The 18,099-nt window shown below is 41.1% G+C and overlaps 3 protein-coding genes across 5 annotated transcripts; 1 reads left to right on the top strand and 2 right to left on the bottom strand.

Moving 5' to 3' along the window:
• Positions 1–437: 437 nt before the first annotated feature.
• rbmx (RNA binding motif protein X-linked) lies at positions 438–5,505 on the bottom strand. 2 transcript variants are annotated; one of them, XM_072436885.1, is made up of 9 exons: positions 5,427–5,505; positions 5,204–5,313; positions 5,010–5,116; positions 4,789–4,936; positions 3,726–3,866; positions 3,536–3,647; positions 3,337–3,459; positions 3,164–3,249; positions 438–507 (listed from the first exon to the last, which is right to left on the bottom strand). In XM_072436885.1, the coding sequence occupies exons 2-9, from the start codon at positions 5,310–5,312 to the stop codon at positions 503–505; spliced, it is 831 nt and encodes a 276-aa protein (XP_072292986.1). In that variant the 5' UTR covers position 5,313; positions 5,427–5,505; the 3' UTR covers positions 438–502. The 2 variants fall into 2 exon arrangements, with proteins under 2 accessions (XP_072292986.1, XP_072292977.1); XM_072436876.1 differs by lacking the exon at positions 438–507 and adding an exon at positions 1,800–2,371.
• Positions 5,506–6,824: 1,319 nt separating this feature from the next.
• Positions 6,825–13,688, top strand: tm9sf5 (transmembrane 9 superfamily protein member 5). 2 transcript variants are annotated; one of them, XM_072436898.1, is made up of 18 exons: positions 6,825–7,113; positions 7,371–7,438; positions 7,507–7,600; positions 7,705–7,832; positions 7,915–8,044; positions 8,270–8,397; positions 9,016–9,130; positions 9,213–9,292; positions 9,377–9,482; positions 9,716–9,766; positions 10,076–10,208; positions 10,589–10,708; positions 10,788–10,845; positions 11,572–11,731; positions 11,804–11,955; positions 12,032–12,143; positions 12,228–12,399; positions 12,818–13,688. In XM_072436898.1, exons 1-18 carry the CDS (start codon positions 6,979–6,981, stop codon positions 12,883–12,885), a joined length of 2,010 nt encoding a protein of 669 aa, XP_072292999.1. In that variant the 5' UTR covers positions 6,825–6,978; the 3' UTR covers positions 12,886–13,688. The 2 variants fall into 2 exon arrangements, with proteins under 2 accessions (XP_072292999.1, XP_072293007.1); XM_072436906.1 differs by lacking the exon at positions 9,716–9,766 and having other exon boundaries at positions 6,826–7,113.
• A 517-nt stretch (positions 13,689–14,205) lies between these two features.
• gpr101 (G protein-coupled receptor 101) lies at positions 14,206–16,107 on the bottom strand. The gene has a single exon (XM_072436920.1). It carries the CDS (start codon positions 15,935–15,937, stop codon positions 14,600–14,602), a length of 1,338 nt encoding a protein of 445 aa, XP_072293021.1. The 5' UTR covers positions 15,938–16,107; the 3' UTR covers positions 14,206–14,599.
• Between the last annotated feature and the right edge of the window lie 1,992 nt (positions 16,108–18,099).

Below are 18,099 nucleotides of genomic sequence, written 5' to 3' on the forward strand. Positions count from 1 at the left end.
ACTCAATAAAGTCTAATCACTTATTGTTCTTACATGTACTCAATAAAATAAAGGATTATCTTATCTTAAAGTCTAATCACTTATTGTTCTTACATGTACTCAATAAAGTCTAATCACTTATTGTTCTTACATGTACTAGTTTCATATGTGGAGTGTGCGAAGTTTGTAGAAAAATGCAGAGTAGCCTATAATTAGCAAATTAAAATCCCTTGATAATTACAGATACACGAACGACATGTAATATCACAACACATTGTATTGTTTATTAAAAAAAAAAAAAACACAAATACATTCATTCATTGAAACAAATGCATTTCTTTGGCTCCACGTCCTACCACCTTGGGCCATCTAAAAAGCAGACGAGATTTTAGAATATTGCATTTACAAAGAGGTTACGACATCACACTACGCGTACCTCGACTTGTGTCCATGCATTATTAGAGCTCAAACTTGTGCAGTTTTCCCCTTCCGAATTCTATTAGGCATCAGTGACTAGAGGGGTTCATCCTGCAACAAGAATAAAAGTTACAACCCGATTCATTCAAAAATGTGTATTTAGTTATCATAAAACGCTGACATTTCAAATCCTGAGTTTGACCCGATTTATCTTCAGTGATTGTTTCGAGTTGGCACTTTGCATGAAGGTTCTTCCAGCGATCTTCAGTGTTAGAGCTTGCAAGTTTGTCGATTTTTCCACTTTTAAAAAAAATGGAGCTTACTATAACAAAACACTGCTTTAAAAAGGTTGAAAGAGTGAAACAAGAAATATCTCCCTCCAATTTGAAGTTTGAAGAACATTGTTGAGGTCTGGAAGTTGCACTTAAATCATAGTCTACACTGACCTTCAGAGAAACTCCTTTAGTCCACAGGCAAACGTCGTCTTCAGGGTTCCCACACACATTTCATCCAGGATATTTTAGATATCACAGAGTCTACAATTACGTATTGACAGTTTCACCATTAAAGATCTATACAACGTCCACTCAAATCCAATTATTTTCCAAACCCCGTGTTAGACCTGGAGGTTCTTTTTGTCGGAAGCACTCGATGGAACATGTTTTGAGAACTGCTGACCTAGGAGCTTTCTTATTGCCTTTTCTCCTGGACCTTCAAAAAGGATTGCATTGTTTGTAGTCAACAAAAATTACTTTTTCAAGATGGCAATACGCTGCACCCAAAATCATCTCAAATTAAATAATTTAAGTCTTGAAATCCCCAAAATTGACAGTGAAGGGGGTTTGAGGGTCTTCCAAGATATGCTGAACAAATTTCCAGTATTTTGATGGAATTTAGAAAAGGGTCTATACTCTCAATTGATCTTATTTTATTTACGGACTTAAAACAAATCCCATTTATATTTACTCTGAGTAGCAAAGCAACTGGCTATTTAAGGACAAAACTTTCCTAGGATTTGGCGGTTTCTCTAATTTTTCATGTCCAGAAAATGGGCAGATTTGTTTCCAGGTTTTGCAGGACGTGTGGGAACCCTGTGTCTTTGAATAGAAGGCATTGGTATACAGGACAATGAGAAATGCATGATCAGAAACAAAGTTTTGCTTTGCTTACCAGCTGTTGACTTATCAGTTGAGTTGAAAAGACTTGCATTTGGTTGTTGCCTTTGGGTTTGTCGTTGCTTGCCCTCAGGCACAAGGCTGATGGGTCCATTCAGTGGAACATTTGGACAGTAACACTTTTAAATATTGGGAGAACATCAGATACTTGGCCAGTATTAAAGTTAAGATGAATCTTTACTACATTAACTTTCCATTTTGTGACTTTAAATTGACACGTAGCCGCAGTTGTCATGTTACAACTAAAAGCTTTATTAGAATAGGAAAGCCAGACGTCAAGGGCATTGCAGATCTCAACAGCACTGATGTTACAAAAAAACATGTACTCGGGGACGGTACTAATACATTTGCAAGAAAAATACCAATTAAAATACACATTTAAAAAAAAACAAAAAAACTTGGAAAGTCAAGATACAGTTCAAAACTAAGATTCAAATCCACTAATGACTCGACTACAATGTGTTGCCTTGTCATTTTTTGGAAACACGCAATTTTGTTGTTGAGTCCATGTTAGTATCTGCTGCGCGCCATTCCTCCATCAGATTGGTTGCCACGACCACGACTTGAGCTGCTGTATGAATTGCGATAGCCTGTGTTGACAGGCGGGGCTGGGCCCCTATCCTGACGGCCCATGCGCTCACGACTAGGTGCGTATGAGTCATTCCGACTGCTGGGGTAACTGTCACGGCTCCCATATCCGTCCCTGGAACTGCTGCCATAGTCATCGTAACGACTGCTTCCGCCACTTCCACCATAGGATGGTGGGGGCCCCCTTGAGGGTGGGGCGCTGCGAGAGTTACCTGCAGGGTCAATGGTTCAGGTAATTGCAAGGTTCAACTTAAACATTGTTTTTGCACGTCAAGAGCCACTCCCTTCTCAAAATTAAATTAAATATTCAAATTTGTATCAGCTTTATTTAACCAGGGGACTCCCACTGGGGTTCAGAATCCCTTTTATTGGTGACTCCAGGCCCCAGATTGGACTATTGTACATGTTTTAAGTTGTAGGGGAACCGGAATACCCGCTGATATGGAGGGAACATGCACACACGGCCCCACCAGTTCTAGGAATCAAACCCTTGTTAAAAAGGCGAGAGCACTAACCACTGCTGCCCATTTTTCTTTCCTATACATTTTAGTGGTGAAGTAAACAAATGAGCCGTTTTGCCCATTCCAGTCAGCATGCCATTGCTCCAAGTAGCCATTTTCCGTCGAAAGGTCCAAGCGAGCGTTGCAGATGAAGCGATGCATTCAATGTTGACATTTTTGAATGAAGTACTTGGGTGTCGTTTTCCAGGGCCTTTACTTTGAGGGAAAGTATAATTTTGGTATTTGTGCTTCTCGTTTCAAAACATTTTACGTGAGAGGTTTTGTTGGAGACGAATTTGCCATTGTTTGACGCAATTCCAATATAAAAGCAAATTTTGCAAGCTACAGTACTGAAGGGGTTCACAGGCATTTTATCACATTTTCCTCAGTGGAGACGAGAAATGGTTCTTGTGACTTGAAGTTTTGCTTCTGTGACTGATTTGATCATTTTTGCAATATTCTTTAGGATTACTACCCTATTACACCCGTATGATCACATCTTACCGTAACCATCGTATGAATCTCTGTAGGAGCCGCCACTTCGCTCCATGTACCGAGGTTCTCTTCCTCCACCGTAACCATCGCGGTCACTTAAAAACAAAAAATTGTAAGATAGATTTATATTTAGATTTTATCAGAAAGAACAGAAAAATCCTAAAACAGACATTATTGCATACCTGTATCCACGGGACATGGAACCATAGTCGTCTCTTGAACTAGAATATTCACGATAGGAGTAGTCTCTAGGAGGTGGGCCATAATCCCTTGAATCTCTTGAGTTGTAATCTCTACTCGAGTAGCTAAAAACATGTTGGAATATAAGTGTTTGCCTGTTACCTGCAGATTCATCTTAAAGCTTCCGAAATGCAAACATACCTGTCCTTTGAGCTGTAATGATCATCTCTTGGAGAAGGGTAATCGTCCCTCCTGGACATTGAGTCTCTACGAGGTGGAGGCCCGTAAGAATCTCTGCCTCTCGACATTGGGGCTGAAATCAAAGACATGCAAACTGCAGTCATTTTGGAGTTGCAAACGTATCAAAATATAACTTTTACCGCGCACTTACGCCTACTAATTGGACCAGAGGGGGCTGATCGTTTGGGCGGTGGTCCTCCATTTCGGACTGGAGGTCCTCGCTTCATTGGCGGAGGGCCACGGGACGACATCCCTTTGAAATAGGACTCACCGTCACCCGAATCATAATAGTCTTAAAAAAGAAAAGAAAATATATCAAAGACATTTAGTTTTTCCTGCCCGGCCGTAACACGTAGATGATTTTTCATTTAGCTTTCAAGCAGCAGATTTCTACAAGTTTTAATTAAGTGCCATTAAAAGGTGGTATGGACGATTTTTTTCATCAATTTTTTTATATTTCCTCGTGGCGTGGATAAATCATTTGTCCTGCCACGTATCAATCATAAAACGCTCCTATCGCTCACCTGCAGCCGCGTCAGGCTCGTCCCCACGTTTCCGCGTGCCTAAGCGCATGGATCTATCATAATATAGTTCCCTCAGTGTAAGGGGCAAAATGAAGACGGAGAAAGACAGTTCGAGCTGACGCAGAAGTGGACAGAAATCTACGGGAGACGAGCGATGTGATGCGCTCCGTTGCGCTAATAAACAAACGTACGTGTGTGTTGTATCAGTCCGCACGGGGGAGTGCGCATGCGCACTTCCGCCTGCGTTCTCAAATCGCCGAAAAATCATTCATACCGCCTTTAAATCAAGAATTAAATTAAGTAAAGAGAAGTGAGCGAGGATAGGAGTAGATAAAAACTGATTTATTTTTCCGTATTCAAGCCTAAAATGCATGCCATTACCAGTCTGACACAGTTAAAGGCTCTAAAAAAAGTAGATTTAAGAAAATACAAATCAAGTAGTCACTTTATGCCGGTCATCCCAAAAACCTAGTGTTTAACAGGAGGTAGTGTGAAATGCATTTTACAGCCAAAGCAAATAATGCCCTGATTGCAATGCATGTTAATGTGATTAAGGATCATTTTAGTTTTCTGGAGTTACATTTTAGTTGTGAATTTAAAAAAAGGTTACAAAAATGTAATTGAATGATACATATTTTCTTCCATTTCCCTCATACATGCGAATAGACTTTGTTTTTGCTTGATAGTCACCTCTAGATGGTGGCCCTCTCGGTCCTCCCCTGGACCCCCGGCCCCCTCTGGGTGCTCCACGAGAGCGGTGCATGGGGCCCCTTCTATCAGAGCTCTCAAACTGGGGCTTTGTCGCTTGCTCTACTTTAATATTCTTTCCATCAAGGGACTGCAAAGGGAAAGAGTGGTGAATTAAACATAATATGCAAGAATATAAAAAGAATGGGAAAATGAGAGCCTACCTTCCCATTCATTTCACAGGCAGCATCCTCTGCATCAGCTGGTCTTTCAAATGTAACAAATGCAAAACCTCGAGATTTGTTTGTTTCACGATCTTTCATCAAAAGAACTAAATTGGAATAAAAAAAAGGGATAAAAACAGTTAGAATTCAAGCCACCAAACCATTTTAGCATCACGATTGACCGGGTTTCGTACCTTCGACAATCCTTCCATACTTGCTGAAATACTGTTCAAGGGCCTCCTCGGTGGTCTCGGTGTTCAACCCACCAATGAATAATTTGCCAGGACGGTCAGCTTCAGCCATTCTGCAAAAAACAAAACAAAACAAACGTCAGAACGCTACAGATGTCGGGCTGATCGGGTTGAGACGTGGACTTTCTCGTAAGAACGTGTTTCTTCAGCCATAACGTGGATTTACCTCGCTGCCGAAAGCTAACGTTGGAGAAGCTGCAAAATGGCGATGAACGTGCGCGCACTTATCGTGTCCCTCCTGCAAACTGTGCGAGGCAGAGAGCGATTAGAAAAGCCTACAACTGACAGAAACTACGCGTGCAACAGTTAGAAGGTACTTACGAAGCACGCGGAGAACAATACGCCGGTCAAAGCTTTGATACAAACATACGCACAACCTTCTGCAAAATGAACAACGGCGGTTTTCTCCTTCTTCTTCTTTGGAGACGAAGGGAAATGGTGGCTGTGTAGCGCCACCTGCTGTTCAGACTATTTCAACTCTTCTTTCCTGTTGCCGGGCTGTGTGTGATATTTCACAGTCTGAAAAGTTAATATATATATACATATGTACGTAACGTGGATAATATAATTGTTGTAACGAAAAGCTGTTGTAATATTAGAGTAATTGCTCAAAAATAGTCCTTTCAGTAACGTCAGCGCTATTTACCGGATACTACGGCTCTTTCAAATTAAGATTAAAACACTGAACGCGTGCTCTGAACATGATTACGAATACAATATTTTCCTCTTTCTTGTGTGTCCCTCCCTCTGTCCTTCCTCTCTCTCGCCTCTATCTCTCCTCTGTCAGTCCTGTCTCTTCTCTCTTTCTCTCTCCTCTGTCTCTCCTCTGTCCCCCCTCTGTCCCCCATGTCTCTTCTCTGTACCGCCGCACGCGCTTCTGTCCTGGTTCCCATGGCGACCGTCTCCCTCCTCTTTTTTAATCTAACTTTTGAACTTGTTCTACTACTGACCGCTCATGTGATGATGCGAAAAGAATGATTCGATTCCTTTTCCGCCTTGATCTCGTGGCCTCTGAAGGGAATGTTGTTGTTGTTGTTGTTGTTTTATGGCGGTTGGCATCCAAGTGTTGCATTACCGCCAGACTATATTCCTCAGACTTTGTCGTAGTCCGTAAAAGAACTCCTTCCATTGCTTTGGTGTTACAAAGCCCATGAGGTCATGATATGTCTTTGTGACTAGAATAGTTGTTGTTGTTTCAGAGACCAACCGGCTTTAAACGTGCCTAAAACACCATTCTAGAATCAAGTCTAAAGTCTGTACAACTGCAGTGTTCTTGGAACTCATGCGCTTTAACTGAAGAATAAAGTCTAAAGAATAAAGTCTAACGAATAAAGTCTGCCAACCGTCATAAAACACTAAAGAAAAAGAAGCATAGACATGGTGGCAACAACAATCTCTCAAGCGCGACATAAAAAGTTTTAGAAGCTCTGCTGTAGTATTAAGTGGTAATCATAATAGATCCATGCCTATAACACATCCATGATCCATGCACGGTACACACAATTGTTATTTTGAAAGGGTACGTTTCTGTTTTCCGTTATCGCTTTACAAAACTGCTGTGCGTACGTCACGTCAGCGACCACAGTTGGGCCAGGCAGACAGGCAGGGTTTCAGCCGCTTTTTTGTGATACAATCGTAGCTAGCCCATTGGACTCGTCTCTCAAAAGGGCCAGTGTTCATTTGCAGTTGAGTTGTTGTGTTTCACCGGGTCCGCGAACATGAAGCTGCGGATACACGTTAGTTTCGTGCTGGTTTACGCGCTCGTCTCCTGCTATTCGTGCTCAGGTTTTTACCTTCCGGGTTTAGCTCCGGTGAGTTTCTGCGAAAAAGGAAAAGATGCCGAGGACTGTCCGGTATGTATAATGACAAGTATTCACTATTCAAGTCCGCAGTTTTGCAAGCATTTGCCTTTTTAGCTGTGATATGTGTAATTTTCAATGTTGGTTGCTCGCTAGCGCTGTGCAGGCCTCGGTTTCAGTCCAAAACAAGCCTGGCATGGAGACTGCCCGTACCTATCTGCTCAAACATAGGTTTTATGAACCGCGGCTCCCGTGACCGGATTGTCCTGATAAGCAAAATGATGGATTCTATTCTCATTTTTATCGCACAGACAAAGATCCAGTTGTACGTGAATCGGCTGGACTCAGTAGAGTCAGTTCTTCCCTATGAATATGACATGTAAGTAAGATAACCCGTGTCATTATTGTTGTAAATGCGAGCGTAACTGTTAAAACCTTCTATCCCAGGTTCGACTTCTGCAAAGATGACGATGAAACGAGGCCGTCAGAAAACCTTGGGCAGGTTTTGTTTGGTGAAAGAATTGAATCATCTCCTTACAATGTTAGTCAGTTTTGCTGATTTGGGTTACATATATTCATCCATTAACTATTGACTCTAAGACACTCTCTGTTACTTGTAATACTAAGCATATGCTACTTTTGTAGTTCTCCTTCAATCAAAATGTAAAATGCAGTCCTGTATGCACAAAAACTTACAAGAAAGGCCACAAAGATGATGTAACTCGATTGGATTTTCTTAAAATGGGAATGCAACTAAACTACCAACACCACTGGTAACTATAGGCCAAATGAAGAAAAAAAACTGGTCTGACCAGTCTGACAACAGTAGAAACTAGTTGGGCTTCTCTTCTGCAGGATCATTGACAACATGCCGGTGACGTGGTGCTACGACGTGGAAGACGGACAGAAGTATTGCAATCCAGGTTTCCCTATTGGCTGTCTTGTTACTGCTGATGGAAGAGCAAAAGATGCCTGTGTTATAAATGTGAGCCTCATTCAGATTAAATACCTCTTTTACAAGGGAGCCCTTTTACACTTACACAGTTACAACAACCAATATCAACATTAAAACAACTTTAGCACACAATTTGTGCTCCAATGCTTTTAAGTTGGTTTTAAAAGCATTTATGGGCAGGAACTCTCTCTGCAACACATGTTCAAAACTGTTATGATATGAAAAGCTTGTACTAATTTAATATCTATTTTACAGGCTCAGTTTAACAACAAGAATACATTTTATGTTTTCAACCATGTGCATATTACCATCAAATACCACAGTGGAGCAACTGAAGGATGGCGAGGAGCACGGCTGGTAGCGGCAACTCTGGAGCCAAAAAGGTCAGCTTAAAGCCCAAGTTCACCCCTTTTTCTAATTATGGCGTTGTTTAATGACATTGTTCCCTGTGGTAAATAAATCGTTTTTCATGTCACACTTTGTAGTTTGTGTAGAAAATATGACAAATAAAAGATTTAATTGGTACTCAACTTGCACCTTTTTTAATGACAGTTTAAACAATCATTTAACAAAATAAAGGGGTTGTCGGGTGTGATTATTTGTGCAATCATAACTATTGTATGATTTAAATGGATTTTGGCCCTTGTTTACAATCTGGTTGCTAAGGGTATCAGGGGTCAAAATCCAAAACCTCTGCCTATGTCATATTTGCTGGCCAGGTCAAACCAGGAAGTAACATTATAAAACGTCACCACAAATGCCAAATTGGAGGAAAAACAGGCAAAACATTTGATACAGTCTTAAATTCATATTCCATTTGTTTTACTGTAAAGTGTAGTAAATTTCCCCATGTGGGACAATAAAGGATTATCTTATATAATCTTATTGAAATTTATTACATGTTTCCTCTAAAGGCAGGGGAAACTGCTGAAGTAAATGTTACTCTACTAACCCTAACCCAAAACACAGTCTAACACTTGCATGTGGTTTGTGTCCCACAGCATAAATCACAAAGATGAAAAATCTGTGAATTGTGAAGGAGGTTCCCCAATGGAGATCCCTGGAGAGTTTGACAGTGACGTTTCGGTCGTTTATTCTTACTCGGTTACTTTTGAGGTAACTATACAAAAGTAAAGGCAAGTGTTTTTTTTTTTTTAAGTGATCAAACTGATGTTGTTTATGCTTTCATTAATTACAGAAGGACAATTCAATTAAGTGGGCTTCAAGATGGGATTATATCCTTGTTTCCATGCCTCACACCAATATCCAGTGGTTTAGGTATGGCACTTACTTGGAAATGGAATTAGTGATATCTTTCATCCTAAAATTTGTCAACCTAATTTAATTATGTCCATATTTTAGCATTATGAACTCGTTGGTGATTGTCCTTTTCTTGTCTGGTATGGTTGCTATGATCATGCTGAGAACCTTACACAAAGACATTGCCAGATATAACCAAGTTGACCAGGTAATGTATTCTGCAAACGTAAGACAATGCACACATTTAAAATACTGATTTGTTTCATAGTATTCGTTGCTAGATTATACTTAAGTCTGTATATTATAAGGTGCACTTAGGGTGAGAGCTTTTAAGCCCCTTGTTCTGGCCACACCAAATTTATATCTGCATATTGAAGCAAATCAATATTTAGAAGGACTCAAACTATGCAACTTTATATCATATTGTATTACATTTTACAGGCAGACTTGATAAAGTTTCCCACCTCGAAGGAAAAGCCATCACTTGCCTATGTAAGCTTGTCCAAAAGAGCTTTGTGGTTATCCTATTCTGGACTGGGTGTCTGAAGTAAACACTTTGGAACAAATTGTAAAATGTGGTGTGGAAAGTTGTATATCAAACATAAACGGCAACATTGCTCTATTGGAATCACAAAACATTTCTCCCATCAACTTTTACATCTTTCAGACTTTGTCATCTTTGTTGTATAAGTCACTATCTTAGGATGCTGCTTGGTGGCCGGTTAAACCTGTACAATCTTTCTTTTTTAGTCTCAATTAAAAGAGCTTCAATTATGTATCCTTTGCCGTTCTACATTTCAGGAGGATGCGCAAGAGGAGTCTGGCTGGAAGCAGGTTCATGGAGATGTTTTCAGGCCTCCAAGGAAAGGCATGCTTCTATCGGTCTTCTTAGGACAAGGCACCCAGATCTTCATCATGACCTTCATCACACTTTGTAAGCACTGAATTCAACTTCATCTTCATAAAAACATACCTGCTTACACCAGATTCACACAGCGTCTCCCCCAGAACTGGTCTTATGTCCTTCACTTGACACAATAGGACTTGACCATTACTATGACTCCTTTCTTAAACTGCTTCATCCCCAAATCAGGCTTTAATTATCCTTTTGTATCTTCTATATGTCTATACATTATTTTAAGCTCATGTGGAATGTTTTTCTTTAATGATGCATAATGTAGTGCCTTAATTAATTAGTTAACCTAGGCTAACCTTAATTGGCTGTTGTAGTTACGATAATTGAATGGACTGTCATGTTTAGTCTCTATTTATCTGTAATTATTGTCCCACTAATTCACTGTCTCTGTTCTGTAGTCCTCGCTTGTCTTGGATTCCTGTCACCAGCCAATCGAGGAGCACTTATGACGTGTGCAGTTGTCCTGTGGGTTCTGCTTGGTACTCCTGCTGGCTATGTTTCTGCTCGCCTCTACAAAAGTAAGAATTTTATTCTAGCATATCTTTACAGTGCTAACAATTGTGTGCTAAAGCTCAAGCCTCTGCATTTTCTTTCTAGCCTTTGGAGGTGAGAAATGGAAGACCAATGTCCTGCTGACTGCCCTCCTGTGCCCAGGGTTAGTTGATGTAGTAACTTATGGTTGTTTTATAATAATTTATATACCTAGGAATCATTAGGCTGTTGTACGGTTACAGGAGGTAACACAGCTATATTGGACTGAAGTCACCCACACAAAACTAATATTTTGAGGCAGATAACTCACAAAAAAAAAAATTGCGCTGCGAGAAGTAGTTAGATCTGGAGTGAAGATGAAGTTACTCCCAGTTTATTATTTTATAGATTTCAATGACTATATCCTCCTTTCTGATTCTAATATTTGATCTTTGACGTATTGTTTTTGGCTGAGTCTGCTGTGTAACTATTGGAAACAAAGGCATGCAGCGCAAAGGTCCTCAGCTAAAGCCTTTGTTAAGCTGGAACTGGTTAGGTTCCCTCAAACGCACTACGGCTCACTTTGAACCGTGGAAACCCCGACCTGCTCCGGGTCGTCCACATGGGAAAGGACCTATTTATTTTGATGGCCTTCCATCAAAGAGCACTCTGTTTCTTTATACATCACACAAGCTCTACTCAATAACATTTAAGCATAAAGTAAAAAAAATCTCGCAAATACATATAATAATATTTGCTTAAACAAATAGAACTGCAGCTTTAAAATTTCCTGAAAATACATTTGCATTTTGATGTTTTATAATCCTGTCAGAAGCCTCATGCAAAATGTAAAAAGAGGAAGATTATCTACTAAACACATCTCATTTTGTGTCATTATTTTTTCCTCCAGGATTATTTTTGCAGACTTCTTCCTGATGAACCTGATTCTCTGGGTCGAGGGATCGTCTGCTGCAATCCCCTTTGGCACTCTTGTTGCCATTCTGGCCATGTGGTTTGGAATATCTGTGCCTCTTACATTCATTGGGGCCTATTTTGGATTCAAGAAACCGGTTTGTTTTACACACATCTTCCCCCTTACGATTGTGGCATGTGCGCAATGGTTTAATATAACTTTTCAACAGGCAATTGAGCAACCTGTGCGTACAAACCAGATTCCCCGACAGATTCCAGAGCAGTCATTCTTTACTAAGCCTATTCCTGGCATAGTGATGGGGGGCATCCTACCCTTTGGCTGTATCTTTATCCAGCTTTTTTTCATCTTAAACAGCATTTGGTAAGATGATCATTTCTCACATGTATGGCATTGGATTATATTCAGTGTTGACGTGTATTATTATGACTTCTTTTAGGTCTCATCAGATGTACTACATGTTCGGCTTCCTGTTCCTGGTATTTATTATTCTCCTGATCACCTGTTCTGAGGCCACTATCCTGCTCTGCTATTTCCACCTTTGTGCAGAGGTCAGGAGGATTGCAGTTTTGCACATGGTATATCTGTTAGACATTCCTGAACTATGTATTTACTGGTTGCATGTTTGTGTCCAGGACTACCACTGGTGGTGGCGTTCATTCCTGACCAGTGGCTTCACGGCTGTTTATTTGTTTATATATGCCGTGCATTATTTCTTCTCAAAACTGCAAATTATTGGTGCAGCCAGCACTTTCCTGTACTTTGGGTACACAATGATAATGGTACTGATCTTCTTCCTTTTCACTGGTAAGACATCTGTTTTTCTTCATGCAAAACTTAAGATTTATTGTATATTGCAGGTGTACACCCCAAAATGCTTGTATGTCCTGCCCTTAGTTCCTGTCTGTAACTATGTATTGTACTAATTTTAAAGCAATTAACCAATGATGCTTATTTCTCCAAAGTGTACTGTGCTTTCGAGCCCTAACCCTTGAAAAAACAATCCACTTTGAATGAAATCAGTACGTCTTGACCTATCTTTGATCGCTTGTTAGCTCACTGGGGCCATGAAGTGAATTGACTGCCCTTTATATCCAGATAAACTTATCTAGGTTGTTTATAGCTGAAGGCCTGAGCTGGAATCAGTCAAATGACCCTATTTTGATCATCATCATCGTGCAAAATATTCTATATATTCAATCCATTTTTATTTTTATCTGTCCAGGTACCATCGGATTCTTCGCCTGCTTCTGGTTTGTCAATAAGATCTACAGTGTGGTTAAGGTTGACTGAAAAGGGGAGTATGTCAAAGAGCCAGACTCCAGAGCGCCGTCTGCAGGTTTATGGTCTGACCTGAACTGAAAACATCACGTATCACATCACTGCAGCTCCCGTCCGTTTTATGCTTTAAACCTTTGTTGCTATTTCTTTTCCTTTTTTATTTACTATATACAGTTTGTTCACAGTTGACCAATAATTAAGAGTATTGCCTTGAACAATAATGTGTACTCCAGTTAGCTAGTTTATTTTATGAACATGTTCAGTCAATGGGTCTAAAAGAAAGGTGTGTTTTTGTTTTGTTAAAATTGTTATATATTTTTCTTCTCTTCTCCTTTTACAGCTAACTGTTCTTTTTTTTCTCCAATAACCTGTACTCTGGTTAATTTGAAGTGTGTAAATATATTGTATAGAAAACGCAACAGTGAGAATGCTTAAAGATTGTTACTATTGCATCAGCTGTAGGGTATTTTCAGGTTAATTGGAAAAGATTTCTGGAATATTAGGCTGTATTGTAGTTCAAAATCATAAATTATGGCTTCATTATAATACATGTATAAACATTTTCTTGTATTTAATGGTGACTTTCATATAGACATGATTTAAAGGCACATCTTTACCGTGAACTTGTGAAAATAATATTCGGCTAAGCTCAAAGTGTATCTCACCCAGCCCACTGGTTTATTTATACATTCATCAGCTGACACTCATCTCCAACATCACCTATGGGCCATTTATTGAACTGTAAATACAAAACTGCTGCCTTTTGCTTCTGGCAGTCTGGAATTCTTTTTACAAATAAAAAAACCTAATTAAAACTGACTTCCCAGTTCTTTAGGGCAATAAATACTGCAAATCAACACGTGATTCTTTTGCTTTCTCAGCTACCTCTTATTATGGTTATTATATATCTGATTTTGAGCAGGTTTTTGGATTCAAAAAGTTCAGACACTGAAAATGGATTCTGATCTCTTTTATTAACCAACTATTTAAAGTCCTTTTGTGAAACATGTCTAGTGGCACTTTTTCTATACCCTCTGGCTGGTATAACATGTTATAAACTGGTACAAGACAATACAACCTTTATACACATTTCCACATGATTGTCTGCTAATGCTATGTGGCATTTTACAAAATCATGTCTGCCTATAGAAAAACACATTTTTTCTCTGATAGTAGTAATAATACAAAATTATAGTAGTAGTAATACAAAATTATTTGAGAAAAGGAACTACACTGAAAAATACAAAACATAGTATAGGGTCAGTAACTTTATGATAGTTAAAGCTATGGGGTGAAAAAGACTCAAACATACAGTGATGTACAAATGTCACGCAGGCCTAGTGTTCAGTAGTGTGCCTCACTTTGTTTTATCAGGCATAATGAATCACATGTATTTATTTTTCAAGGCAACATTACATTTTTAATATTGACATAAGTAGACCCTGAGCTTCATGAATATATACACTAACAGTGCACTTTGCCTTTTGTGAGTATGCATTGAGGGCAGTGAGGTAACTGAACATGTGCTTTGTGGTTCTTTTGTCTGTGTTCTATTTAGTTTAGTTTTAGTTATTTTTTTCTATAGGCCTACAACACTTGCATACTTTATGTCCATGGAATGGAAATTATATAGTTGAACCAACACATTCTGACAACCACAAGTGGATTTCCTGTACCAACAAGCTCCAGACACCACCAGTTCAAGCTTCTGTCTTGTGAGTAAGATTCAGTCTGTGCTTTGCTTGCTGTGAACCGTTATCTCTTTCTCAGAGCTGATGCTTGTTGAGGTTGTCTCTTTGCGACTGTCTCTGGATTTCCTCTCAAAAGTAGGAGAGGAGGATGTGGTACATTCCTCCCAGGTGTGCATGGGAAAGACACGTGCTGCCAGGCTGGGCAGGTGCGGGTTGGCTGCAGAGCGACCCTCTGTGGTGAAACAGCTCTCTATTGCTGAACTCTGTCTGGGACGGCCCTGCTTAGAGAACAGTCCACAGAGCAATGCCAAGAACTCCTTTCTCACACTGCGATGCATGTAGCCGTAAATGTACGGGTGGAGACAGCACTGCAAAAAGAACAACACCAAGGCCAGTGAGGACATCCACTGGGGAACAGTTGCTTGGGAACTCATAGATATGGTGTTGATAATACTATACGGCCCCATGCTGAGAATATATGAAGCCATGATGACAAACACTACACGTGCTGCTTTGCAGTGGTAATAGAAGCGTCTGTGTCGTACACGCATAGGGTACCTGGCTGTCTGAGGGCCATCAGGGGAATAGGCCTGCTGGGACAGGGGCTGGGTCTGTGTTGTGGACTGGAGGTGTGGAATGTTTGAGCCCTGGAAGTCCGAAGGGCAGGGCAGGGAGAGGGACTGTGACTGGATGGGATGTACCAGTGCATTCTGCCTTCGAGCCGCTCTGAAAACCATCCAGTAACATCCAAGCATGATGAACATAGGCAGCCAGAAGGACAAGATGAGCACAACCACAGCATAGGAAAGGCTAGCTGACCACACCACTGAGCACATGTGGTGGTAGTGGTCAAAGTCAATAATTCCCCAGCCATACAGAGGAGGCGTGCTCTGAATGAAACTGAGCACCCATGTGCAGATGATGAGATTTGTGCCCAGGTTAGGGGTCATACGTGTAGGGTAGGACAAGGGGTGGATAATGGCCAGATAGCGGTCCACAGAAACCACTATAATAGTGTTGACACCTGCAAATGCAAACAGATGCTGGAGGACCACCAAAGCTAGGCACAGCCGGGAGTGCAGGGGCCACACTCCTGGGACAGTGGTTGCGATGGAAAAGGGCATGACCAGTATGGTCTGGAGCAGGTCAGCGAGGAGCAGGTTGAGAACAAAACGGTTTGCCACATGAAGAAGCTGAGGTTTCCTTTGAAAAACCAAAAGGACCACGACATTCCCAAAGAGGGATACACATACAATCAGCATTATGCACACCATCTTTACAATACTGTTGACAGTTGAGGGCCATGTCACTGCACCCTCATTGGAGCTGCTGAAAGTGGGCAACCAGGGAACATCGGTCTGGTTGGTGTCCATTTTTACTCCAGCCAGTTCATCTTAAGTGCATCTTAAAGGGATTACTGTTGACATGCTCAATATATTAAAAACAAAATAACTTTGTCCTTATATTTCAGTTTCTAGAATAATAAATATGAAGGGTCATTAAGTCAATAGTCCTCTGGAAATTCGGTGGAGCTTCTTCAACGTGTTTTCTCCCGACAAACTCCCCTTGATTTCAGTCGACATGACAAATGCCATAGACTCGATCCAAGACTGTGCCATGAGCCTGTTCACGCAGGGTCGATGCTCTTGTGATCAACGAGTGCTCTTCTCCCAGCAACACAGGGCCTTATGTCTCCTCATCGTCAGCAATAAAACAATCCCAAAATAAAAGAGCATTTTTTCCCAGGGGGCAATTATTCACGTCTGTCCGGACCCCTTCAATGATGAGATAAAGCATCGCCATGTATGATGTACCTTAGTTTGAGGCGACGCTTTGCTCCGAGGATGGCGTTTTCCCTTCACGCGCTCCCGTCGACGGCAGCGAGCGCTCACGGCTCTGACATACGCCGCGTGTCTTCACCCAGCGGGGGGTCTCTCATCCACGCATATTCCCCGTTGGATTTGAAGATAGTTCAGGCATTTGTGTTATTTTCTTGATCATCCGCGGCGGTCGTTCGATCCCGGGCGGCTCGGTGTGTTCGCGGTGTTGAGGTGTCACACAAACCAAGGACACCTGCCCTAAAATGAAGCGCCTCTGGAGCCCGGCAGCCCCCTCCCTCCCTCCCCCGCGCGTCTCCTGTCGGATTTCCATTGTACACGGCCATTTCAGCGTCTGCACACATGGGCTACGTAACCCGCTCAGACGTGTGCACGAGCCCTTCGTGGCAATCAGGCTACAAATAATTGCACAAAACGCATCACGCGATTATAAATCAGCCCCGCCGGATTGGGACTTTAGGTTCTCTGAGCAGCCCCTCTGTCTCCCTGGTAACCACAACGAGTCAATCAAATGCCCATCCAGTTTTAAAACGGGAGAATTTGACGTCAGACAAGATGACAGTTACAAATCAGTGTAAAAGTGGAAGTTGGCTGTGGTTAAAGCAGATCATTGTGCGCTGCCCCGATCTGTCTTTATTGGCAGGTGTGTGGTGGTTATTGTGGTGGTCAAGAGTCACATTGAGCCTGCAGAGTAGAACACTGGCAACAGGCATTTGTGTGACTTTACAAAAACAGCAATTGTGTGGCATATTTGTCTGTGTAGCCTATTAATGTACCTATGTTGCTTTATTTCGGAAGTCTAGAGGCCCTAGATGAACATTTCAATTTTGATGGTGGACTGGATCAATATCCTACCTTATGGGGGGGTCAGCATGACATATAACCTGCCATGCCATACAGGGCAGGTGTGTGTCGGTTTAGAAAGAGGGAGAGAAAGAAAGAAAACTCCAACTAATTTTGTATTATTTTACCCTGAATTATTTGGTAAAAGGCATTATTGCTCAAGTGCAGATCTGTTGTCACCATGTTTGGTGCCTTGGGTCTTTGGGCGTGTGATGTAAAAATGTATTGTCTTTGCCTGATGCCATAGAACTTAGGTCAACATATGTGTAACATCTGGGTCACACTTATTATGGCTCTGCATGCAGACATCCCTGGGTAAACAGACTGACAGCTGCGGATCCAAGGATGTCTCGCATGCGGTAGAACATTGAGTGTGTTTTTCTGCAATATGTTTGGACTGGTTTTGTGCCTTAATAAGCTGAACTCAATTTTTGCTCTGGTCAGATCAGGGAGGGACAGAAAGGCAAATGTCAGGCAGAGCTTTTTTGGCTGTGCACGGCTAAAATAAAGAACCACTTTTGAACAAGACAACGTGGTTATATTTTGCCTCATTTTCTCTGTCATTTGTTATAGAATAGTTTCCGCAACAGGCGAGCGGAAAATGCTGGCGCCTCCAGGATTTTGATACAAAAACTCACATTTCCAGGTATTTGGTACTCTTTTCCAAGCAAGTCAAGGTCATTTTGATGATTATAGTAAAGTTCTATTAAAATACTCACAGTTATATAGGTCTAGATGTGGTGCTCCAGCTCTGACTATCATAGATTGTACCTTTTAAAGAGTGCATTGTTTTTACTGTGACATTCACAATATGCACAAGAGATGCATGGATTTGTACTTGAAGAATGATAAGG

Source organism: Eucyclogobius newberryi, unplaced genomic scaffold (assembly GCF_026437365.1).
Source record: "Eucyclogobius newberryi isolate DKJ021-1_F unplaced genomic scaffold, fEucNew1.0.hap1 SCAF_11, whole genome shotgun sequence".
NCBI classification, from domain to species: Eukaryota; Metazoa; Chordata; class Actinopteri; order Gobiiformes; family Gobiidae; genus Eucyclogobius; species Eucyclogobius newberryi.

What these genes read in the sequence shown, in the direction of transcription:
- tm9sf5 (XM_072436898.1), top strand. Translation starts at nt 6,979, where the DNA reads ATGAAGCTGCGGATACACGTTAGTTTCGTGCTGGTTTACGCGCTCGTC. An exon ending in TTCATCTTAAACAGCATTTG is followed by an intron (nt 11,956 to 12,031) that starts GTAAGATGATCA and finishes GACTTCTTTTAG; the next exon opens with GTCTCATCAGATGTACTACA. An exon ending in ATTTCCACCTTTGTGCAGAG is followed by an intron (nt 12,144 to 12,227) that starts GTCAGGAGGATT and finishes GTTTGTGTCCAG; the next exon opens with GACTACCACTGGTGGTGGCG.
- rbmx (XM_072436876.1), bottom strand. Translation starts at nt 5,312, where the DNA reads ATGGCTGAAGCTGACCGTCCTGGCAAATTATTCATTGGTGGGTTGAAC. An exon ending in GTATGGAAGGATTGTCGAAG is followed by an intron (nt 5,117 to 5,203) that starts GTACGAAACCCG and finishes ATTCCAATTTAG; the next exon opens with TTCTTTTGATGAAAGATCGT. An exon ending in AGATTCATACGATGGTTACG is followed by an intron (nt 2,372 to 3,163) that starts GTAAGATGTGAT and finishes TTGACCCTGCAG; the next exon opens with GTAACTCTCGCAGCGCCCCA.
- gpr101 (XM_072436920.1), bottom strand. Translation starts at nt 15,937, where the DNA reads ATGGACACCAACCAGACCGATGTTCCCTGGTTGCCCACTTTCAGCAGC.